A 26,484-nucleotide genomic window follows, 5' to 3' on the forward strand; every position below is an offset into this window, starting at 1 on the left:
AATCCTGGTTTCTAGAAGGGGAGAGGTAGGAATGTCCAGGGTCTGTCTAGATCATTCAGGAAGGAGCCTGAAATCAAACTGACCAAACATCAACAAAATTGCAGTGATCTCAGGTACATTACTATTGTCTTTAAACGTAGAAAGTCATTGTTTATAGTCCTCTATTGTATTACCATTTGAAAAACATGCCTATTACATTTTCTCATTTACTTTCACACAAGGGACAACTTCAAGGAGTCTCTATGGACTAAGAGGCAAAATTTACTCCTCAATTTACTGGTTATATACCACTTTGCTATTTCCAAAATTCTTTCTAAAGTACAGCCATTTTCACATTATATATTATTATGGTACCTCTGGGAGGAATAAATCAAACTAGAGAAACTAGAGAAAATTTTAGCAAAGAATTCTTATTTACTAGACTCAGGGGAGATTTAAAGTAGGATTTCAGGGCAAAATTTCCCCACCACATAGGTTAATAAAGGATGACTCCAGGTCCTCTAAGCTAGTCAAATCAGTCTAATGACTAGGAACTCTACCGTGAGCTTATCCATGCTTCCTCACTGCCTTTGACCCTTTAAAAAACAATTTGAGCTCTAACAATACTGCTAACATATTACAATTACTGAGAGGATGAGGAGATACAACCTCGCATTTTACTTTGTCACTAGGAGGTTAGCAAACATTAAATGAATAATTTATTGGAATTCTGTCTTTTGGGTTCAATTAAATTAAGGTACCTATTAACCCTCATCTTGTGCATGGCATTGTGCCCTGAGTGCACATTAATAAAGCATAATCCTTGCTTCTTAGGTCTTCACAAGCTAGCAGGGCAGATGGGGAAGTACCTAAGAAATTTTTTCAAAGAAACATAGAGTTATTGTACTCTGCATTTGGTTTGAAGTATGAGCATATATACATATGTGTGTGCACCTGTGCATGTACATATGTGCACATCCACACCTCCATACATGTATATACATCCATAATCATATATATATGTATATATACATATGCAGACATGCATATATATATACACATACGTATACATACAATATAATTACAAATATCAAGTAAATGCGATGTTACCATTGTGACAAGGGGCCTGATGTTTGGCAGGAAGGATTAGATCCTTTGAGAGTTCCATTGTTCTGGGTGGACTGCACAAATTTAAATGCAGCAGCAATTTTTCTGCAAGGAAAACTGATGTTTTAATCATAGCTCAGTATTTCTAATTTATTTATAAATACAGAACAGCAAGTGGCAGAGTGATTACTGAACAATGAAATAGTTCACATGCTATGAAAAATAAAATTACATCTTCTGGAAATGGGAAATGGAGGTTTAGTGAAGGTGCTGGGGGCTTTGTGGTCTCTCATGAGGAAAGGATATCAACACAAAAGTTATTCCATATTCATTTTTATTTTTAGCTTACTGAAAATATATTCTTTCTTTCCTTTTAATTGAAGAATAGTTGACACACAATGTTATATTGGTTTCAGGTGTACAATGTAGTCATTTGGTGAGTCTTTACATCTATTGCAGTCACTAGAAGAGTACCTGTCATCTGTCTCCAACAACAAAACCAATGACTATATTCCCTCTGCTGTACCTTTTATTCCTGTGACTTATTCACATTGGGTGTATTTTCTTAAATAGGAATCTTCTACATTCCATTCATACAAATGATAGATAAGATAGTTCAGACAATCTAGGAAATGTGGTTTCCTTTCAGAAATGTATGTTTTGTGCTTTTCTCTCTAGACAGCTTTACCTAGCCCTAGATCTACTATGGGTATAGGACAATCAAACTTTTATGTCTACTCTGAGGTCAACCTTACTATCCCTATGTGTATTTTAAGATTTCTAACATATTTATAAATCTAACATGATACATTACTAATGTCATAATTTTTAAAAATGTTTTTTATAGATTTTATTTATTCATAAGAGACAGAGAGAGAGAGAGAGAGAGAGGCAGAGACACAGGCAGAGGGAGAAGCAGGCTCCATGTAGGGAGCCCGACGTGGGACTCGATCCCGGGGTCCCCAGGATCATGCCCTGAGTTGAAGGTGGTGCTAAACCACTGAGCCACTGGGGCTGCCCCATAATTTTTTTAAAAGACCAGACTAACCTATTGGAATTTCAAAATCATTACCTTATTATATTTCGTTTCCCGAGGTATCTGAAATTTTGAAGACAAACACTAAAAAGGAAGGGAAAAAGTCACATTCTAATCATTCATGCCCTTTTATTTATACAAACTGTCCATTTAAATACATTAAAAGAACAATATTATATTTTCTTTAAATATTTCATGCATGAGCATTGATTGATAGTTCAGCATGTGAGTCCTTAGAATGAAGGATAGCATACTGAACTATTTTGAAGCATTCCAGAAAAAAATTTCCACTAATCAACTCTATAACTTACTCTAAGATGCTGAAGAAGTCAGACACCTCTGGGCTAGGTGCTCTTTGCCAGTAGGCAATCAGCGTCTCTGAAAGGAAAGACCATGTGGCATGAGACTCTTGGAAATTGAAAGTTTTTTCCTTTTTTTAAAAATTTAATTTTCAAGAGCTCTCTTTACCCTCTGAAATTGTCTTCATAATGTGAAGAAAGCACATGAGAAGACTTCTGGTTTCTGCTTGATCTAACTTGTCAAATCGAAGAGTTGACCCTATCAAAGATAAGGGCCTAGGGATCTAGGAATGGAAGAACCAAGAAGTATTTAGTTAGAGTGGGAGAGTACTGACTCACTAGGTGCTGGGTAATTGGGAAGAGAAGCCCCACCTTTTCACAGTTGTCAGTCTTCTCACTGCTCTTCTCATTGGTGCTTGGGTTGGAGTCAAGACTCGCTAAGGATGCTCTGGAGTCAGCATGGTTTACTGCAGAAATAGCTATTGATGAAAATGCTGCAAACACAAGCCACAGCACACAGATGATAATGAGATGCAATGGGCACACACGCAGAGCTCAGATGATGACCCAGAAAGATGTCCAGCATTGGGGTGGTAGCAGTGTTGGGAAAAGCCAACATAACAAAATGTGGAAGGGTCATTAAAGACATGCTACATTTTAAGAATGATCACAATGGCCATGTCAGCATTAAAGATTTAGGAAAATTTAGGCCATTATAAATGGGATTAAAATAAAACTTGTTCTTTTGATTTCTTAAAAAAACTTGTTAAAGAAAGTTTCTTTTTTGAAAATGCTTTAATAAATGTTCATAAAGATGCTTTTGGGGAAGAAGCTTTCAAGTTTTGACAGTTTATAAGAGATGAAGATGACATTTCCAAAATAGTTCTTCAAAGTAAACTTTGAAGTTGATGGGCTATTATATTTTAAAAGGTGGTACTCAATGAAAACTTAAAGATTGTTTCCAGAATGAAGTAATTTGGTAATATCTGAGTAGATTACTCTGTGAGCCAAGTAAAACTGAACGCTAAGGAGAAAAATAAGCCCCTGGATAGTCTTCAAAGAAATAGTTAAGAGACTCTTTAGCTATATAAATACAGTATACTTTGACACACAGAAATTATGCACATTGAATTATGGAGTGGGTAAAAAACACAATGATATGTAATGTAAACATGGATGAGAGTTAAACACAAGTGTTCTCACAAGGTCTTAAGTACCTGCTATGGAATTTAAAACATCTTTAGAAAATGATGTGTCCACAGAGTTTGCATGTTTCATAGCTGACTGGGTGTGAAATCCTCCATTGGTGCTGAGATCATCTCTAGACCCCTGCATTCGAAGCACAGAAGAGATTAATGTGAATCGCTATATTTCAACATTGTAGACCTGCTTTTGATTTGATGTTATTTGATTTGACCTTTTACATCCCAGCAAGAATCTCCTGTCAAAGCAGGTAATGGAAATGAATAGTCATAACCATACTCTTTGTCACAACTATATGCTTGCCACAATTTGATTTCTTATGTGATTTTATTTTTATAATGTAGTGGAAACTATCTTTTAGATATAAACTAAATGGTTGGAGTGGCTACTGATTTTTTATGGATTATACTATAGTTTACATATATTATTATGGATTATTTTATGTATATTACTAGTACTAAAAACTAATCCCAAATACTTATTATGTGCCAAACTCTATGATAAGTGTTTTCTATTAAACAATTTAATCCTCCTAAGAATCCTGTGATGGAGGAATTCTATACAATTCTATGAAGAAGACAGTGGAGGTTGAAAGAGGCTGGATGACTTATTTAAGGTTACACTGCTAGTAACTGGTATCACTGGGATTTGAACAAGGTCTTCCTCTAAAAAAAAAAAAAAATCCAAAGGCAGAGGTCCTAACTGACGTGGTAATATCTTGCCTTCAGCAGTGTGTTAATTCATCCAGGCCGTGAACACAGGCACCCATTCTCAAGTGGCTGGTTGTGCAGCCACTATGATGGCTCAGTAGAGGAGGAATGACAAACAGGCCACTCCTCCGTGTGACTGAAGCACTTGGCTATGCTAACACCAGGTGGTCATAAAGCCGATGCAGAAAGGTCGCTGGGGAGGAGGTACACTCTGAGAATGGGGCCATGCATGCAACAGAGGAACCTGGTAAAAACTGGACTGAACTAGAAGGTGATACAGAGAAGGGAGGAAAATGATGGATGAGGTGGCTTCAAGGACCAATCGGAACAAATGACATTGATGTGAACGTCTCAAAATGGCTGGCACCTCTCAGTTTGCTCACAATCAGGGGAAAAATAGCTATCCAGGCAAACTCTTTATTAAAATGCACATTTGAAATATTCTCTAAACTTACCTGATTAGATGTGTTGACAGTAAAAGGATATAGGTCCTTTAGGTAAATCCTTGGCATATTGTCCAGAAGCATGCCATAGAGGGGCATGTATAAGCTTGCTATCTGGGCCTGCTTCTCCTAGGTGGAAAGGTATCCAAAAGAAATGACTCACATAAAAATCAATAGTTTTGTAAGTTTGATATGCATTTAATGCAGTAAGCCATTAAATGGTGTTTAGGGAAGGGAGAAAAGAAAATCACTCACTGGTTCTCTGTATCGATCATCAAATGAATGCTTAGCCATTAGATTTTTTAGGACAGCTAAAGCTAAGTGCCTGATGTCTTGGTCTTCTTGCAAGGCAAAGCCAACTTCTCGGAGCAGAATTCCAATTAAGAAGTGTTTGCGGCAAAATTCATTCGTGACCGAATATTCAGGCATATCTTTGTGAGGAAAGTAAAGAGATCATGTTATTGAACACCAAATGATCACTTTATAATTCAGAAAGATTTATCCCACAACTATCAGCCCTCTCACTACCAGGGAGAGATTCAGTAATGCAGTCTTGCTACAGGGATGAGAAATGAGAGAGAGGAACATTCAGGAAGTATCCTGTGTAGACTACTACCAATCATACTCACTGTCAATGGTCAAACTGCTCAAAAGTGGCATGTCTACAATGTTACAAGAGTTGAGAGGAGAAAAGTTTATTTTCTGTCTGGAGGCATCAGGAGACGATATCGGAAGGAATATGTTGAGATGGGAATCTGAGGCTGCTGAAGGTTTGGAGGTGCACAGGGTCGGGAGACAATAGAGGTGATGGAGGGATGAGAAGAGGTTGGGAGGACAAGGGGGCAGGGTTTCAGTGACACCAATTTCTGAAAGCACAGTGTGTGGAGAGCACAGATTGAGGGGATACCAGTCAGCACAGCAGCCAAGAAGGGGATGGTAGGATTTGAAACTTGGGGGGCACTTGGTGCCAGATGATGAACAGACTTAAGCACAAATTCTTTAGTAGGCATCCAGGACCCTCCACCATTTAGCACTGAATTTTGTGGAAAGTATTACATCACCAATGGCTTTGGGATCAGTGGCCTGATCAGATCTGTATTTATTCATTTGTTCACAGGGTGACAGGATATAAATAAGTTATTTTGTAGGGAAATGTGGGGAGAGGGCTATAATGCAGGATGTTTGGCTCCAGGGGAGGGAGGGGAGAAGTGAGATGCATCTGAGCTGGGAAAGCAGAAACTAGGTAGTGGAAGAAAAATCACAAGGACAAGTTGGCTGAAGAATGTGAAGGAGCAAGAAGAGGAAAGCCAAAAGGGGCTGCAAAATTTTGAGCCTGAATTATGGAGGAATTGGAATGCAGTTTTTAAGAATTGCCCATTGTGCTTCCTAAAGGTAACTGTTAATTACAGGACTAGCGTCCACTTCTAGAACATGGACTGAGTACCAACACTGGGCTAAACAGTTTATCGGTGTTATCTCAGTGAAGCCTCCAGGGTTACCCGTTAGATGTATTGAACTGTTGGAATATTCCAGTTCATCGCTTACTAGGAGCAAATTAAACATATGGAGTTTTGTAATCTATGAAAATGCCCTGGAGGTGGGAGAACAGGGAATGTGGAAGTTCAGGAAACTGGTCCAAGGGGCTTAGTTAGGTTAAAAACAGATAGTGAGTATTCATGAGGAGCCAGAAGTAGAACAATAATTTGTAATTCCCACCCCAACGCCAGACAAAAGTTCTGCCCAGAGTATTTTATAAGTTATGAACCTATTTTAAGAAAAAAAAATCTCAATCTTGAGAGTCTAGCTGAAAAATCAGGCTGTAGTTTACTGACAGAAACATATCAAAGAAAGCTAGTTACGCTGAACAAACATGTTACATATAGCTGGGAATTTTTTAAAAGATTTTATTTATTTATTTATGAGAGACACAGAGAAAGAGGCAGAGACACAGGCAAAAAGAGAAGTAGGCTCCTTGTGGGGAGCCCGATGCAGGACTTGATCCCAGGACCCCGGGATCATGACCTGAGCCGAAGGCAGATGCTCAACCACTGAGCCACCCAGGTGCCCCAGGAATTTCATTTATGATACACCCTCAGAAAATGTCAGATGATCTGGGAAATTTAAAGAAAAAGTCAAACTCTGGAGAATAAAATATGAAGGGATTCAAGTTGGGGGAGCATCTAATTATCTGAACAAAAGTTCAGTCAGCTTGTTGACTATCTGGATTGTATGCTAATGTTAAATATATGACGATTTTTTGGCATCTGGAAACTGGAAATTTGTAGTATGTATATCTATCAATATTATCAGATTATGATATGGTTATTGATGCTTAGATAATGTAATATAAAATATAATTATTTACCTGATGCGTGTAACTCTTGAGTTGATTCCGAAGGTGTCAAGGGATCTGGATTTAATGTAAATAAACAAGAAGTTCAGACATACACATACTCAGATACACACTATACTCAGTAACTATGGGTTATTTATTTATTTATTTTTAATTAATTTATTTGACAGATAGAGGGAGAGAGAGAGAGAGAGCGAGCACAAGTAGGCGAGCAGCAGGCAGAGGGAGAGAGAGAAGCAGGCTCTCAACTGAGCAAGGAGCCTGATGAGGGGTTGGATCCCAGGACCCTGAGATCATGACCTGAGCTGAAGACAGACGCTTAACTGACTGAGCCACCCAGGTGCCCCAACTATGTGTAATTTACACTAAAAATTAAAATATCTTGTCCTAAATTCTAAGTGAGTCTCTTCAATAAAGTTCTGTTTTTGAAAACAAATACCATAGGTTGGTCGTTCCCTTAAAAACAGAAAGCCACAAATGGAGTTATTTTAATTCTTGGCCTTGTACCTGAGCACCTATTTTTTCTATCAGAAATCTGCATGCTACAAAACGTATTTCTTTATGTTCACTGCTGATAACATCAGATCCACAAAGAGACTATCAGGCCTTTTCCTGAGCTACTGACAAACAGTAAACATCTGGAATCAAAATGATAAAACAGGTTTGCTCTTCTTGAGTATCTTAACCAGATTGTCTAACCCAATAATAAGTTAGCACTAGTTAAAAAATGAGAAGGAATACAAAACAGAAGTTGTCCAAAGTCACATTTTTACCTATTTTTCTATAAAGGTATTTAGATGAAATGTTTTATAAATTAGAAAGGAATAACAAATTAAATAGCTTATGTTTATTCCTTAATGGAATTAAATAGCTTATATTTAAGATTAAAATGACAAAACTTTTATGGTGTGACATATCGTAAGAGACCTTTTTAAAAAAAGATTTTACTTTTTTTCATTCACAAGAGACACACAGAGAGAGAGAGAGAGAGAGAGAGAGACAGAGACAGAGACATAGGCAAAGGGAGAAGCAGGCTCCGTGCAGGAGCCCGATGTGGGACTCTATCCCAAGATCCCGGGATCATGACCCGAGTCAAAGGCAGACGCTCAACCACGGAGCCACCCAGGTGTCCCCCCCTTTGATTTTTTTCTTCTGTAAGAAACTTTTAAGGACAGAGAACAAACCAAGGTTTGCTGGAAGGATGTGGGTGGGGAATGGGCATTAGATGGGGGATGGGCATTAAGGAGGGCACTTGTGATCAGGACTGGGTATTGTATGTAAGTGATGAATCATTAAGTTCTACCCCTGACATCATTATTACACTATATGTTAATGACCTAGAATTTAAATAAAAACTTGAAACATGAGAAATAAATAAGTTAAAATAAAATGAAAACATTTTTTACAGGCTTGATAATGTACTTTACCCTATTTTCCATCCCAAATATTAGTTTTGTATAATACATATAGAAGACACTGCAATACATGTGAGGAGGCTTTTTACCATCTTAGTTTCTGCTTTCCATGAATATCAGAATTGTGCCCTGTGGATAATTTACTCACTGCTTTTTTTTTTTTTTTTTTTTAGATTTTATTCATTTATTAGAGAGAGAGAGAGCACTTATGAGAGAGGATGAGAGAGAGATTAAGAGCAGGGGCAGAGGGAGAAGCAGACTCCCTGCTAAGCAGAGAGCCTGGTGTGGGGCTCCATCCCAGGACCCTGGGATCATGACCTGAGCTAAAGGCAGACACTTATCTGACTGAGCCACTCAGGTGCCCTTACTCACTCTTACTCACTGCTTAGAAGAAAGGTATTTTTTCTTCCTTCTTCCTCCTTGTCTTCCTGCCCACTTGCCTCCCTCACGTCCTTTCTACCTTCCTCCTTCACATCTTGAGATGTAATTGACTATTTAGCATTATACTGGCTTCACATGTACAACATCATGATTCCATATTTGCATGCATTGTGAAATAGAAGCAGTACATTTTAAGTTCCTAAGTCATTTTAGTGTTTTCTTTGCATCTTGATGTTTGATTGGCTTCTGATGGCTAGATGTGTGATGATCATCTTGGTATCTGCCTATCTATATTAGGTATATATATATATAATATATTAATAAAAGTTATAAATGAAAAAATTTTCTGTAGATCATTTATGTTTTAGCAAGTATTGGAAATGTAGAGCCCCATTCTTCCCTGAACAGACATCTGGGGCTCTTTCTAACCCAGAGGTACGGTGTATTTACAGTGTTCTCCTCCTGCCTGCCTTCCTTTCTCCTTTTCAAGTAACAGGTGTTTTGGTTTTTAACTCATTTAGTGGAATTGTATTTAAACATAATGAGACACATTGACTGATAAGCTTAAGTGAATAACGTACTCATAAAGTAGAACTTCTCCTCTCCATAATTTCATGCTTTTCAAAATCAAAGGAAAGATTTATTTTGGAGCCAATATACTAAAAGGATTGCTATAGGTTAAAAATCCTTGATTTATAATAACCAATTTTATAATTTTGTTGACCTTCTCTTTAATACAAGGAGAAACAGAAAAAATTGAGAAATATAGAGCCAGCCACTACTTTTGCATTTTAGCCCGATTGCCTAATGCCCACGTGACAGCTTCAGGCAAACCAAGACCAAGGCAACAGGAAAATAACAACACATAAACAAAGGTAAAAACACACGAACAAATGTGAATGTTTACTTTGTGGGAAACTGAAAATTCTGGACATTCTTACCCGGAATGTTTGCTGATCTTATGGGGAGACACAAAGGAATAAAGTGTTCATGCTGACATACTTCTTGAAGAAAATCAAATTTATACTGGCATAAGGTCTGAAAAACAGGTGAACCAAATGACCATTATTTACACACCAAGAAGATTAATAACAAATCAGTACTTGAATTTTTTTTTAAGATCTTTATTTATTCAAGAGAGACACAGAGAGGAGAAGCAGAGACATAGGCAGAGGGAGAAGCAGGCTCCCTGCGGGAGCCCCACATGGGACTTGATCCCAGAACCCTGGGATTATGCCCTGAGCCGAAGGCAGACACTCAATCACTAAGCCCCTTGAATCTAAAACCTAGAAAGAAGATGTAGTGACTTTTGTGTGACCAACCACTGGGTAATTGTAAGTTGAAGTTTCTTGTTCCCTCTAATGTGGTAAAAGCAGTAGGACTTCCCTGTATTTGGAGATTGGTCAAGGCCTCCTCAGGAAATTATCCCATTTGTAGACCTATATTGAGCTTCCATAAGCTAGGATCTTACAGGGTGGTATTTTCCACTTCTTTAGCTTATATCAGCACATGTTTCTTCTGAAAGGGTTCGTGCCTCACCACAGGTACAGAGCTCTAAAAATACACTCATCTCAGGGAGCAGCTCACTGTAATCAAGCCTTCTGACCCAGGGCTAAGGAAGACAATGGCCCATGTGATCTAAGACTAGATAACTCTCTCTGTAGGCCCTTTATTCTCAGGGTAAATTATTTAATTTCTCCTCTCTCCTGTCCTTGCAAACAGGCCTGTTTTCTCAATAATGTTTTGATTAAGACAGTGATAAATGGAATACAGACATGGTCTAAGATGGCTTAATACACGTGTTAAAAACAATCACGTAAGAAGGAACAATGAGCACATTCATCAATATTCTATTTTCACTGCGTGCAGAATAAGTAATCAATTTTTAAGATCCAGTTGGGTTGTGTTCATTATATTCACTAATACCAGCTAACAAAATAAAATCTATTCTATTTGTTTAGATGTGTTAGCATTATATTTTCTGGCAACTTTAGCTAATAATTTAAAATGCTCTCACTTCAAACAAGAATAGTATTTGACTTAATCCTTTGTGCATCAAAGTGAAAAGGAGTATAATTAAATTGTATGTTAATTATTTTTCATTGAGTATGTTCTTTTGGTCTCTGAGAAAAATAAATAATTTAGGCCTACTGGAATTCTACTTAAAAGGATATTCTGTAAATTTCATGCATAATTGGAGCACTAACAAAGAATATTCTTTCGAAATATATTTACAGAAGGAATTGGATTCTCAAAACCCAAATGGCATATAATCATAGAACCCCCTAGTCAAAAGTAAATCTCCATTGCCAAAAAAAATAATGTTCAGATTCCTAAGCATGGCATGAATGGATATGAGAAGATAATTATTTATTTTTGGCTTCTCTATGTTTATTATTCTTTCCCAATACCTAGATAATTACTCCTTGGGGACTTTCCTTCTTCCCAATGGGCAAAGGTCAATGGGGAGCTTTTAATTCAGGTGCCCGGTCTTCCTCCCTTAAAAGACAGGGAAGTGACCCAAAGCAGGTTGGTCATTCATTTTCTCTCTAGAATGTAAATCTTAAAAGCAGAGTGTTAAGAGAAAGAAAATGGTCCCAATGTATCTTTTAAGCAGTAGCAGACCTTGGCCACATGGTTCCTTCCACCTTTGCAATTATTCTTGTGCCCTAGCTCTGACTCTTTCTCAAGCTCAGCTCTCCAGCATTTTGGTTTAGCTCAGTGGTTTTCAAACTTCAAAGTACATAAGAATCACATTAAAGCTTTATTGCAATACAAGTTTCTGGGCCTCACCTGCCATAGCCCTGATATGGCTAGTCTGGGAACCACATTCTGAGAATCCCTGCTCTCTAAACAACACTGTTCCCAGTCTATTGCCAAACACATTCTCCCTATTTGGGAAGGGGAATCAACTGCCTATTTTGCCCTAGACTTAAAAACTACAGAAAAGTGAAACTTTCAGTGCTGCAACCAAGACAATATCACGCAAACCTGACGAAGAATTGCAGTTGAAAACATTCACTCCTCTTACCACCCATAGGAAATAAAAGAGAAACACACATGTTAATTATATATTCCAAGCCCCCATTGAGAAAATACTTGGGACACTAACTCAGATGGACCATTTTAAAAGGCTGCCTCTCACTGGGATAGAAATTATCTTTTGATGCAGAGAATGGATAGGCTAATGTGTTAGGTAGACAAATCCAAAGACCAGTTGATTTATTTATAATGCAATGGCTTGGAAAGCAATCACTCTTGCATTTGGCTCTTACCTTGAGATCACCAGAGGAGAACATGCTGATATAATTGTTAACCATCTTAAATACATAGCCCCGGTCCATAAATGTAAAACAGCGCTAAAAAAAAAATAAAATTGTAAATTCAGACATTTTACTTTAAAGGTCATTAAAGATTTTAGAAAAGGTGATTAAATATATTGAGGTAAAATGACATTTAACTAAATGTGTAATAAATGTTTAAAAAAATCTCTACAATATGTTGAAGCATTCATCCAAGTATGGCAACTAATTAAAACACTAGATAAAGTGCACACACCAGAAAGTTACACACCCCTATTTGTCAATTTTATAAAATACCACTTAGGAGTTCTGCAGCAAAATATAATAGCCCTTTTTTTTCTATATAGATTTTAGGTTTTATTTAACTCTTTATCTTTTTAAATCAATTAGTTACATTTTATTACTGTTTTTTAAGTAATTCGACTCCCAGAGGTAGGCCAGGAAAGCCTTTTTAAATTTCTGGCTTCCTTCAACAGAATGATTTTCTTTCCAGGCAAGGCAGCTTGAATTTGAGGAGTGAAGACAACAGACCCTGAGATTTCTATCTCTAACTCTGTTGTCAAACTCTCTTAGTTGTAATATAGAGAGTCTGAAAGAGCAGGCTGGTTTGGAGGAGACAGGCGAACATTCCAAGTTGGCCCAGCATGCTCTCTCCAAAAGACCAATGGCCATGCGAACAGTGGCCAAATGAGCATGCAAGGGAAAAATGTGAAGTAGGAGGCAGAGATCATATTTACTGACACCATATCTTGGAGAGGCACTACTTCAGGTTGCCATATGGAGGTCATGACTGTGTGCATGAGTTTGATTCCATCATCCACACTTATGTGAGAATGCACACTATATGGGAAAAATCTTTTAGCTGCTGCACCATTTATATGGAAGGGCTTCTTTCTTATCTAAAGAGTCCAGGATGGTCCATTGTGATAGCTGTGCATTTTTTCTCAATTTCACAAACAAATCTCTTTTCTCAGAAAGGACTGGACATAAAATCTTTGACATAGGTAGTATGTATACCAAGTGGAAGGTCTCCTGTTGGAATACATCTGTATATAAAGAAGAACTCTTTTCTCTGATAATGTTCTTCCAATTGTTAGGGAGGTCATTTCTATTTTTGTTTCCTTTTCCTTTCCCCTTTTATTTGGTTTCTTTCTTTTTTAGATTTTATTTATTTATTCGTGAGAGACAGAGAGAGGGGGAGAGGCATAGGCAGGGGAGAAGCAGGCTCCCTGCAGGGAGCCTGATGTGGGATTAGATCCCAGGACCCTGGGATCATGCCCTGAACTGAAGGCAGACACTCAACCACTAAGCTACCCAGGTGCCCCTTTCTTTGGTTTCTTATGAGTGATTTTTATGTACCTACTCATTCATTACTATGTTAGTATGCTGCCTCATTTATATTTTCATTTTTAATATGAATTTAAGTTCTTTTGGTAACTTTCCATTCACTAAAAAGTAAGTGGCTCCTGTATCCTCCTATCTGCCAGGAGAACCGTGATGAGAGGTAGACACCAGAGCATAGTCATACGCTCAGAAGATGTAAAGTGATGTGGAGGAGGGAAGGAAAAGGGGCTTTTGCAACTTCTGCACAATGTAGGGTCCTAGTGGGTATGTCAAATCCTTGCAGGTTCTCCAGCTGCAGAAGGAAGTCCCCAACCTCTGAATATCCTCATTGTGGAGCTTTTTCCAGAGAAGACTCCCTGCTGTTTTCTTTCTGTTGGAAAGAGGTTTGGGTCTGACCTTACAGGGAGAGGAGGACCATCCAATATAACTATAGGCTCTAGAAACATCTTAATAAAAAAGTAGGTGGAAAAAAATCCTGAGGATGTCCGTGGTGAAGACACCGGGGCTCTTTGACTCAATGGAGCAGGGTTTGGTGAGTTCTGTCACTGAACCAGAGTAGTGGCAGTTGTCACTTCCCAGGGGCTACGGTTATTCTGCAGAGCAGACCTGAAAGCTTTTGAAGGGGGTTGAACTCTAGCATTAGTGAATAGGGAAGATAGGGAGAAAGCTGCCTGCCCTGGGGATATAGGAAAACCCATGTGGGGTTTCTTAAGATTGAAGAGAGTTCTTCTGTAGGGTAAGTTGTCATGCTTGTTCCAAGGGGCAGTGAGGGAAAAAGGGTCATTCCTAGGATACAAGATCAGCAGAATCCATCTTCTGCCTACCGAGAGCCCTCCTGCAGGTCAAGCTTCATCAAGTGTCTCTCCTGTCATGAGTCTCCTGTGTGTGGTCCATCCCAGCATCTGCTAAACCCTAAGTATAGAGGCTCTTCAGCCCTTTGCTGATGATGTCTGTAGGGTCCTCTCTACTTTTTCTAAAAAAATAATTTATACTAGTGGAAAATAATTTCTAGGGGGCTTTGGCAAACCACTGCGCATCACCCAAAACTAGCTGTCTATTTTTTTTTTTAAGATTTATTCGAGAGAAAGAGAGAGAGACAGAGAGAGGAGAGGGATAGAGGGAGAGGGTGAGAGAAATTCAAGCAGATTCCCCACTGAGCAGGGAGCCTGATGTTGAGGGGCTTGATCTCACGACCTAGGAGATCATGGCCTGAGCCGAAATCATGAGTCTGATGCTTAACAGACTAAGCTACTGAGAAGCTCCAACGGCCTATTTTTGTAAGTAAGTTTTATTGGAACATAGCCACACTCAGTCATTTACATACTGTCTACCGTGACTGGTTTATGGCTGTATTGTGCTATAATAGCAAAGTTGGGTAGTTGTGCCAGAGACTGTATGCCCTGCAAAGCTAAAGATGTTCAGTACTTGGCCCTTTACAAAAAAAGTTAGCAGATTCCCAATCTGGAGGATAACTTATATTCTACCAAAATTTTCTCAGTTTGGTTTAATAAATTAAAAACCACATATTCTAAATTATGTGCAAAAATATTTTGTTGTAATTAAGCAATATTTATTTTATTTAACCAATTGTGAGGACAATGGTAATTTTAGTCTTAATTCGTTCAATGAAGTGTATGAGATCCCCAAGTGCAAACAAACCAAATGAGTATCTTTGCTCTTTCTTTATACGTTTTACAAAACCACTGGTCCTACTGTTCCCTTTTTCATCTTGGATGCCTTCCTTTGCCCTGCGCTAGACATTTCCATTGCCTCTGCACTAGACATTAGCTTAGGTACAACCCATAGCAACTTTTGCATGGATGAGCTCTACAGAAAACATTAAAAAAAAAAATCACAGAATATTCAAGTCAAATACGTAAACATGAAGACCTTCCCTTTTTCAGAGATTCACTTATCCACCTTCTTGTGATGTTTATAGAAAAATATCACAGATGTTTCTTTAAACATATTTTGCTACAAACTAAGGCTGTCTTCTATTTTTTTAAAAAATATTTTATTTATTTATTCATGAGAGACACAGAAAGAGAGAGGCAGAGACATAGGCAGAGGGAGAAGCAGGCTCCATGTAGGGAGCCCGATGTGGGACTCGATCCCGGAACTCCAGGATCACGCCCTGAGCTGAAGGCAGATGCTCAACCCCTGAGGCCCCAGGTGTCCCTAAGGCTGTCTTCTAAATTCGATAATTTCCAAATGTTGTCCAAAGTTAACTGAAATAAAGGGATTAGTCAGGTACATGGGTCAAAAGTTATGTCTGTCTGAGCAGGAAAATACAAATCACAATGAACTTTCCTTTGCTATCTCCTTGGTGTTGTGCTTGCATAAGAGTACCTAGATGGGTTCACTCAGGGAACTGAAGTTGTGACCCAGATTGGCAGTAAAAAGAAAAACGACAAAAGTCCCATAGCTTTCATGGATCCATTTGTATCCTATCTACTGTCAGGAGAGAACAGCCAGAGAAATGTACAAGGTTTTGGCTTATTTGCTGCAAAAATATTAATTTCCCACAATATGACATAAAGGAGGGTACAGAATTCTTACCTGGGGGCATTTTTAAATGCCCACATCAGAGACACTGCTCTCTCCATTCTTAGGAAATAACCTTGGCACAACTGTGGCATGAAAATTATATTTCATTTGTGAAATTCCAAAGCCAGATCCTTCATAGTATTTGATCACTAATGTAGAATTTAATAATCAAAAGAGGCAAAAGTCATTTAAAACCAGAATTGAGCAAATAACCCTTATCAGATTCCTGGGAATATATTTATAATGCTAATAGCAGGAGTGGGAAATGTCGAGCCACTGAAAGCTCCAAGTTCATCAATTCACAGGCATTGTGCCAAATGACTACATTCAGATTTACATTTAAAAAATCACCCTCTCTTCTTTTTCCTTTTCCTCTTCTGGTTCCAAAGACTCCTCTAATAATCTTTACAAAAGTTTTACAAAAGTTTTCTGTGTCAAATAAATGCCATTACAACTAAAATTTGAAAGCCATGTTTGGCAGAGGATCAAAGGGGAAGGGAGGGAAAACAGAGTGGAAAGAAATCAGAGAGGGAGACAAACCATGACAGACTCTTAACTAGGGGAAAAACTGAAGGTCATTGGAGGGGAGGTGGTTAGGGGGATGGGGTAACAAGGTGACAGGCAGTAAGGACAGCAGGTGATGTGGTGAGCACTGGGTGTTACCTGCAACTGATGAATTACTAAGCCCTACATCTGAAACTAATGACGTAGTATAGGTTGGCTAATTGAATTTAAATTAAAAAAAAGAAAAAGAAAAAGAAAGCCATGCTTGTAGGATAGACTTCTAAAATGTACAACATAGGGAACTGTTTCCACTTACAAACCACATAAGTATTGTTTTCGATTTGCAGTCCACCTAATCCATAAAATCTTATAGACTTTTAAGACTATAGACTATATTTATTTATCTATTATCAGGCCATGCATTTTACCCACAGATTTCACAGAATCACTGGTACACCGTTAGCCTTCTACTCCATCCTATTCTTTTCAGTCTTGGACAGTTTTTACTTGCCCCCAAGTGAGACATTAGTTTATATACCACAAGAAGCAAGTTTTGTATAAATGAGCTCCCAGAAGACATACATTTATTCCAACAAGTAGAGGGCATTTAAGCCAAGGAGGGTGGCTAAAAGGTCTTTTCTCCTTTTAAAAGACTTGCATATTCGTCATTCTTTACAATTTAGGGAAGAATATTGCAGATGTTTCTTTTTTTTTTCTTTTTTTGCAGATGTTTCTTAAACATAATTTGCTTACATATTGGACAGTTTATCATTTTCTTCTAAATCTCCTCATATATAAAAGCACTTCATAGAAACTACTAGCATAGTACTAAACTTTATTTCTTAAAATGTGGTAGAAAACTAGAGTAATTTTTTCTCCTTTATCCTCTTTATCACTAATCCTGACCATCCCTTTTTCTTTCTGAAAGCAAGAAAAAAGCAAAAAAAAGCAAAAAAAGCAAAAAAAAAAAAAAAAAAAAAGAGAAGCAAAATATTGAAGAAAAACAGTGAATTTAAGATGAGATCAAATATAATGTATAATTTGAAGTGATGTTTAATGTATTAAAGACAGATCTGACTGGATTAAAACTCACCAAAGATAATTTGGAGTAATTTTACATCTACCTCTATGGCTTTAGCTTTCTTTATATTGTTAGTATTTACTTATAAATTCTCACACTTATCTAGTATGTTCTAGTGTCTACCATAAAGATATAGGAAACGTGGCTACATTAAGATATTATAATAGTCAATAGTTGGGCAAAAGAAGGAATAAAAGAAAAATATTATCTTTCTAGTTGGATGTATTTTTTTAAAAGATTTTATTTATTTAAGAGAGAGAGTAGGAGCAGTGGGGAGGGAGAAGCTGATACCCTGTGGAGCAGGGAGCCTGCCACAAGGCACAACTCTAGGACCCTGGAATCATGACCTGAACCAATGTCAGATGCTTAACTGACTGAGTCACCCAGGTGCCCCTTTCTAGTTGGATGTATTATCTGTTAAATGATACCATCATTCTACATTAGCTTTGTTGTTGTTTTGACTAAGCATTATTTTCTTCTCAATTTCATCTGTAATCCAAAGAAACATAACTATAATACTACACACATGTCTATCTATCTATCTATCTATCTATCTATCTATCTATCTATCATCTATCTTCTATCTATCTAGTTTAGTAAGCAGTTTCTCAACACTTTAATTGATCATTTAATAATGTGATTAGTGTATAATATTTTCATCGTGTAAAAAAGAACCTGAAGGTAACACAACAAAAATGCCAAATTATCAAAAGTTCCCAAAGTGGCTATTTGATATCATTGTTCCAGAATGATATGCCCTCTTCAAGGGCAGAAATGCTCAAGATAATACTGCCAGAGTCCAGCTTTTCCTTTAAAATTTTCTTTTTAAGAATACTTAGAAATACTATGATTTGACAATGCTCAAATGGATACTTTTATTGAAGCTTGGTTTTTGTTCTATGTGACTCAAAGTTGGAAAAACTATTAAAAAGTAAGAGGCATAGATAATAGTAATCACCTAATAGTGCTAGTTTTGACTTGATCATAAATGGAGATGTGAACTGATTGACATTTAGAGTATCTTGCATCCAAGATCATGAAGGCTTGAAAGGAAATGCAAGCTTGTTGAACCATACCTTAAGAAATTTGGCAACGCTGTGATTTGCCCTTCTTGTTTCTTCAAGTGAATCTTTATATTTCCAAATCACGTGATCACATAGGACCATGACGAGATTGTCCAATTCATTCTGGTAAGATTCCGGAAATCTCTGAGCTCGAGAAAGCTAAGGAAAGAATGGATCATTTCTTTATAATGTGGCATGTGAAATCCTAAGCCTGGAAAATAATAAACTGAAAGACTTACTTCGTATAGCATCCAACAGAAAGAGTCCTGAAAATTTGAAAGCCATAGTAAAATAGAAACTCTTAATTTCAAGATCATGATTTCCATCATTTTCATTTAATGTTTCCATCTCTTTTGGCCAATGATTTTTTCACTTTTTCATTAAAAAGTAAAACACATATTAATTGCAAACTATTCAAATGGTGTAGAGATGTAACATGTTCTATGATCTCTCTCATCTTAATTCCCCTTCCTTGTCTCTTAGAAAATAATTACAATGAATATTATTCTAGATTTACATTGACACATAGTTCTCTAATTGAAAATCAATTATTTTGATTTTTTAGGACCAGGCATTCCCCAACTATAAGAGTTCAATGAATGAGTAAATGTGTGAGCACAGGTGGTGGTTTGAAATGTTCTTTAGTAAGTTCCAGATTGTCTTTCCTGAAAAATTTATTTCAGCTTTATTGAGGTATAATTGGCATATAAAACTATAAGATATTTAAAGTGCACATTGTGGTGTTTTGATACAAAGATATTGAGAAAGATTCCTTCCATCTAGTTAATGAACATATCCATCATCTCACATTTTTATTCTTTTGTGTGAGAACATTTAAGTTTTACTTTGTTAGCAAATTTCAATAATACAACACACTGTTATTAGCTGTAATCACTGTGTTTTACAGAAGATCCTCAGCCTTTATCCATCTTGTGGTTGCAAGTTGGTACAAGCTGGTCCTAACCTCACAGTCCCAGCATATGCCACAGCAGGTGCCAGTGGGACCTCACAGTCAAGAGACTTGCCACCCCATACATCCATTGACCTAAATAAACTCTATGGGTCCCTCAAGATGACTCTCAGGTCAAGGATTCTTCTCATCCTGTTGGACCTCCTGCACAGAAGGGGAAATTTTCAGGCAGCTAAGTTTTCCCATCTCTCTGTAGTTAGTGAATTTACAAAAGCCTTCGCACGAGATAGGCAAGATTGATTCATCTTTACAAGTTGGCTTTAAAATTAGCCTCACATTTTCACTATAGATAGAAACACAAAATTTAGAGATAGCCTGAACTATGTATTTCCAAAATTCTCTGTGCCCAGCCTTCTATGCTGCAAGTATAAAAAAAATGGAAAATGAAGTTATAGGAATCACTTAGAACAAACAGTAGTTCAACTGTGGGATGCTGCTGTGGGCTAGCACTGGTTTTTGCTCTTTCTTTTCTTTCTTTCTTTCTTTCTTTCTTTCTTTCTTTCTTTCTTTCTTTCTTTCTTTCTTTCTTTCTTCTTCCTTCCTTTCTTCTTTTTCTTTCATTAAGTCTAGGCCCTCAGGTGCTTATGTGCATTGAATTTTTTCTAAGTCAATATACCAGGACACTGCTATATAGATATTTTGGGATATTATAGCTACCCTCCGTGTATAGTTAACACTTGGTGTGGAAATTAAATTAAACTGACAACAAATAAACTTAAGTGATTTAATCACACACATCATTTTTAATTCTGCTCCATGTATCTTGGGAAATAACCGTAAACAATTCACCTACATGAAAGCAACATTCACTTTTTAAATAATCAAGGCACATTTGTAGATTCTCTCTTTTCTCTTTGTTAATCCTCTGAGATTCATTTAACAGACCAGCACCAGCATTTCCTTCACACAGAGACACGTGTTAACACCTTGGGCTTTGATATTTCCTCTGTTTCTCCTTTTGTCTTTCCAAACTCCCCTTGTGGCCTACTCCCACTTTCAACCCAAAGATGCTCTGACTGGTAAATACACGAGTAGTATTTTTAACTGTTCTCCAGAAGTATATCCCAAAGGCTCAAGGTGGGAGAATTTCTATTCCAGGGACTGCGGATTTCTGTGTCAGGACAGAGGAAGAAAGGGGGCAAGGGGATAGCATAGTCTGATCCCAAGCAAAAGAGCCAGAGCATGTTACGAGAATCTGGGCTATCGTATGACATACAGGTACAGAATGCATTGGCTGAGGTCCAGGCATTTGGCAGTTTTTTTAGGAACAAGAGGCTGGTGGGAAACAAAAGGTTAGCCAGTACAATGAACCTTGTGCTACTAGAGATCAGTGCAGAGAAGGCACTTAGGAGTTCCTAGCAAACAGGAACTCTCCTTGGTCAAAAGAGCAGGGATGATGTGGAGGTGCTATCTGCCTCTCAGGGGACTTAACCAGACATCTTTCTTGAGGTCCTCAAATCTCCCACACTCTATGATGACAAAAACTGTCACAGCTGAAAAGAAAATGCAAACAACTTGAGAGGTGTTTATTCTTTTTTAATTTTTTTTGAGAGGTGTTTATTTGTGAATGCTTTTGAGTCAAGTGATGGTATCAGGTCTTTTGTACTGTGATGCATGGAGATGGTCAGAAAATTGGAGGATGGCCCCCTGGAAGAAAACTGGAGTGGGGTTGTCCCTGAAGAGGACAGTGAGAAATAAACTGGAATCAGTGAGGACAAATGGTTAGACACAAGGACATCATACATGATGAGTTCCTATATTCTGAACTGTTTATAAGGGTGTCTGTGATCTATTTGAGCAGATATGTGCTGGTGGGAACGAAAGGATTTTAGTCCAATCTGTTTTTTTTACAGATGAGAAAACAGGTTCTGAGATGTTAAATGTCTTTTTTATCATCTAACAGGTTAGTGGAAGGGCAAGGATTAAAGTGATGAAGTTTCCTAATTCCAACACAGCTGAAAAACAGAGAGATATGAATCATTTTTATCTTCATATTAGATTTTCTCTTCCTTCCTGACAGGAGGATCTTATCTCTGGAAGAGGGAGAGCAGACACAGCTGAAAAGCAAATATAAGATCTAAGAGTTAAGTTAGGGAGCTCTGGAGATGATTAAATATCCAGCCAAGGCAGATCTGCTATGCTTAGGTCAAGCCATGGCTGGAGAGACCTGTGGTGTGGAAGCATGGATGGGAATATCTGGGTGGATGACCTGAGGATGGTGACTCTGCATACTTCCCTACTAAGAGATAACATTTCTCTTAGATGGGATGCTCTGCAAAAACCTTTCCCAGCAAGGCAGCAGACAAATCCTTCAGGAGATGTCCCTCCTCCTCCCTTGGAGCTCAGGCTAATAACCAGGGTTAAGGTCCAGCTTAACCCAGCTGTGAACCTGCTGGGCCTAATAAGATAAAACAGAGAGTATACCCGAAGGAGCTGTAAGCAGGAGTCATGCAAGTTCCTTTGAGATTGGATGATAAATGTGTTTGATCAAGAAGGCCAGAAAGAAGAGTGAATCAGTTAAGACTCACTGACATGGGGGCACTTTATCAGGATTTGGGATGAAACAATCCCACTCATTGTTAGGATGGCTCTTAGAGCGCTACAGATGGCACATTCTGAGCAAAGTGAAAGTGAGAATGCTTGAGGGCCCTGGCAGACGACAGAAAAAAGAATAAAGAGGCAGAGGAAAGTGGAAATGCATATACTGAGACCAGAAGAACCCCTGGAGGATCAAGTTTTACAGCAAGGTCTGGAAAACACACTATCCACCCCAAAGTCATCAAAAGGTGCTGGACCGACATCTCTAAGAAGTTTAGTGGTCTCTCAATGGCAGATGAGACAGGCAGTGACAGTGCTGGCTCACTAATGGCCATGGAGATGATGTTCACCAAAATAACAGAGGCCATGGGATTGTACTTATCCTCCAGGAGCCAGAAGGCTGTGATTATCGTAACAGATGGCAAGGCTGGAGGGAAGCCAAGGTGGAGGACTCTCAGGGAGTTGTAGAGCTACTTAATAATATGTGGGGTCCCTATGGGAAAAACAGACAGCAACCAACAATGACGATGTTTAATCCACCAAGAAGGCAAGAATGGACTATAGAAGATGAGGACGTTTGCTCCAAAAAATATTCACGGGGCATTTTCCTCTTCCTGGACCTGAGTCACTTTTCAGAGTTGGTACACACTGATTGAAGAAAAGACAGAGTCTCTAAAAGACAGAGCCCCCTCCAATACTTCGGTTACGTATATACATATAAAGATTTTGTCAGCCCTCCTACAAAGGGCCCTACAGCTATGTACTCAGGTGACCATACTGGGAAGAGGGGCACCATTAAACTATTAAACACAAGATCTGAGTTGATACTGACATTTGAAGGCCAAAAGGATCATCACATCCACCCTGTTAGAGTGGGAACTTACAGGGATCAATATAAGAGTCCTAACTAAAATTGTTAATGGTGGGTCCACTGTTGGGTGGATCTTTGAAGCCAGTGGACCCACTATCAACTCAGATCTTCTGTCCGTAGGACCTGTACTGACACACAATCATTTCTCCCACTTAAAATGCAATTAACTCAAATTGCTAAGGTTTACAAAGTAAATAAAAATGAAACTAATGAGAGCATATTCATCAGCACAATTGTTGGATAATAGTGTATTACCTACAATCTTACCTGAATTTTATTTGTGTCAATCAAGTGCTGGGCCATTGATTTCAGGATAATTGCAAAGAAGAACCAGGAGTGCTATTGCAAAAAAGAAAAGACAATAGGAAATTTATTATGTTAGAGCAAAATCACAATGATTCTGTCCTTTACAACATGTAATATTATAAAATTTTTATTTTAGAATGTGTTCTTTGAAATGGACAGGCCAGCTGCACACACATGACTGTCCAGCCTGCACAAGTGAGTGCTGTCCACAGACCAGTGCCTCTCCCACCACAAACTGCTCCCTCCTCCAGTCTAGGTTGTGCTCAGGCATTACAATTTCCTCTCTGAAGGATGGACTTAAGAAAGGCCCAGGAATGTGCCTGTAAGCCCTTAACTCGGGAATCTCCTGGGGATCCGTACAGTTTCAGAAGAGGAGGTAGGGGCTCCCAGTGGGCGTTTCTCTTGGCTCCTCTTCCACTTCTTCCTATGGGGAGGGGTGCAGTCCGAGCAAACCAAAATATGTCCCAGGATGAAGGTCCTTGTCTCTTGGGTCGAAGGGTTATACTTATCCCAGATACAAAAAGTCTATGTTATATACGTACAGTTTAAAGAATATACCTCCCTGATCCTTTGCTCCTCGCATTTTCTCCACCAGAGATAACAATTTTGAATTCTGTGCTAATCATTCCCTTGCTTTATTTCATAATTTTGCTACCATTATCATACATTGAAGCACTATTGAGTTTTGCCTACTGCTGAACTCTATATAAACGGAATCATCCCGTGTGGATCCTTCTGTAATTGGCTTTTTCATTCAGTAACTTCTGTCCTGAGGTTCATTTATGTTGACTCCTGTGGCTGGGAGTCCAGTATTGTCACATCACATATATGACCACAATTTACTTCTCTGTTCTATCATGGACGGGCATTTGAATTGTAACCAATTTCAGCTGATACAAACTATGCTGCTGAGAGCTGCTGGGTACAGGGTCCTAACTCTAGAGATCTATGTGAGATGTGGGACAGAGGAGTTTTGCATTTTAACAAGGCAGCTCTTGCTCAACAAAGGGGTTGCCTGACCTTAGAAATGGAATTCATGTTGTTGGAAATAATTAATACAAGGCACATTGTTAAAATCCCCTTTCCCCCATCTTGTCCAAAATGATATTTTTCACCATATGTCCAATGTCCCCATATTTGCCTCTTAATGCCCCTGATATTTACCATGTGCTACCTCTTAGCACTCCAGTCTGCCTCTGCCTGAGTCCTGAGTTTTACCCTGAGTCCACCAGGGCTAAGGAAATTAAGCTTTTCATCTCAATTCGTGTCTGATAACAGGAAACCCATTCCCCTCCTGCCCTCTAGTCTCCGTGGGCAGCACACATTCCTTTTTCTATTCCCATATCTCACCGCTTTCTAGCTCCTGATGCCCTACTGCCACACTTTCTGGAATGCATGGCCCAACATCAGCGAAGTCTCTGGAAGGCACAATTTCTCCAAAGTTCCCTTCACCTCACCTTTTAACTAAGTGTTGACTCTCTGAAGAGAAGCCTGTTTCTCTGGCATGCAATCCCCTTGAGCACCCTGACACCATCCTCACCTTGCTAGAGTCCATTCCCTACACAGCCATCAGGGTGCTTCATTAAACTCATGTCAGCTCATGTCACACTTTTGCTCAAAACCCTCTAATGGTTCTCAATTTTGCTGAGTGGAAGCCAAAGTCCTTGCAATGGCCTATAAGGCTTTATGCTACTTGCCTACCTCTCCTCCCTACACCCACCCTGCCTCCTTTCTTCTTTGATAACTTCGTTCCAGCCACACTGGCCTCTCTGCCATCCTTCCAGCACACTAGGCATGCTGCTGCCTTGTGATTTTATACATGTCTCCCCTCTGCCTTTACTGTTCTCCAAGCATCCACATGGCCAGTTCCTCCTCTTTGCATTTTTTTTGCTCAAGTATTACCTTCTCCATGAGCTGTCTCCTGACCATTCTGTTTAAATTCCAAACCTCGCTCTGTACCTCCAGCACTCCCAGTTCCCCTTACCAGCTCAACATTTTCTTTTCCCATACCACTTCTCACTTCCTAACACACAATTTAATTAATTTTGTTATTATGTTTGTAGTATATTGTTTTTTACCCCCCAGTAGAATGCAAGCTCCCCAAGGACAGAGGTCTTTATTCTATTCTCTGATGCCTGCCAAGTGCTGAGGTTGGTGCCCGTCCCATGGGAGGCACTTAGAACATCTTTGTTGCATAAACAGGATAAATATACTCATAAGACTAATTTAAGCAAATTGCTTAGAATAATTTGAGTTTAGGGAACTCATGTTGATGCTTATCAATCCCAACTTCTCTTTCTAGCTACTTACTAATCAATCATCCATCTGTCAAGTCATGATAGATAATTAATTTAGCTAGGGACTAAAGCCATTCTTCTATAATTTAATCCTTTGGCACATTTCCTCTACCGTGCCTAAAAACCCAACAAACTTTATTTTTGCAACAGTTAGTACTTTTGAGTATTTCAGATTATTCTTAATAGTTACTCATTCTGTTTTGGGGCCAAAGGACTTAATTTGGGTCTTCTGTTCTTTTGACACAAATCTCCTTCGCTTGCTTAATGTTTTTATATGCTACAGTTTCAATATGATGCTTACACTGAAACTAAAAGAAACAATCTATGGATATCAAGGAGTCCTATCGCCTTCCAGGGGTGAGAGCAAGCCACCCCTCCTGTTAACAATTGAAGGATTGTCTTTAAATTCTTTACCTTCAGGACATGCTTTACTGTTGTTGAGTCATTTGATTTCAAAAGACCAGTAACATTTTTAGCCAGCTCCTCATGTATAGTTCTCTCCTTGCATGCCCTGGTTTTGAACACGAACTGAAGAAAATCCAAAAAGTGAAAAAAGTTAAATACTTAAAAAAAACCCAAAGTCTCAAAAATTAGGTTACATGAATAACTCATATCTCAAAATTATCTGCTCATGCCAGATTTTGTCATGAAATAAATGGTGGCCCAATGACAAGAGTAGTACACGACTGTTCCTATTTAGGGTTTTGCACAAGATAGGGCTTGGCTCACCTAAG

General features: G+C 38.5%; 1 protein-coding gene across 13 annotated transcripts in view; it reads right to left on the bottom strand.

The window, feature by feature from the left end:
- Positions 1-26,484, bottom strand: part of DOCK10 (dedicator of cytokinesis 10) — a 260,663-nt gene that overhangs the window by 33,344 nt on the left and 200,835 nt on the right. For 11 of the 13 annotated variants that reach the window (XM_072796446.1, XM_072796443.1, XM_072796440.1 and 8 more), the window contains 14 exons: positions 26,165-26,278; positions 23,415-23,486; positions 18,781-18,927; positions 12,202-12,285; positions 9,868-9,964; positions 7,143-7,187; positions 5,033-5,208; positions 4,790-4,906; positions 3,639-3,750; positions 2,794-2,915; positions 2,591-2,705; positions 2,434-2,500; positions 2,159-2,206; positions 1,090-1,191 (listed from right to left, as the gene is read on the bottom strand). In XM_072796446.1, coding sequence (XP_072652547.1) covers positions 1,090-1,191; positions 2,159-2,206; positions 2,434-2,500; positions 2,591-2,705; positions 2,794-2,915; positions 3,639-3,750; positions 4,790-4,906; positions 5,033-5,208; positions 7,143-7,187; positions 9,868-9,964; positions 12,202-12,285; positions 18,781-18,927; positions 23,415-23,486; positions 26,165-26,278 — 1,418 coding nt within the window. The remainder of the gene's footprint in view (positions 1-1,089; positions 1,192-2,158; positions 2,207-2,433; positions 2,501-2,590; positions 2,706-2,793; positions 2,916-3,638; positions 3,751-4,789; positions 4,907-5,032; positions 5,209-7,142; positions 7,188-9,867; positions 9,965-12,201; positions 12,286-18,780; positions 18,928-23,414; positions 23,487-26,164; positions 26,279-26,484) is intronic. The other 2 variants (XM_072796438.1, XM_072796445.1) reach the window with 2 other exon arrangements.

Source organism: Canis lupus, chromosome 24, assembly GCF_048164855.1.
Source record: "Canis lupus baileyi chromosome 24, mCanLup2.hap1, whole genome shotgun sequence".
Taxonomy (NCBI): domain Eukaryota; kingdom Metazoa; phylum Chordata; class Mammalia; order Carnivora; family Canidae; genus Canis; species Canis lupus.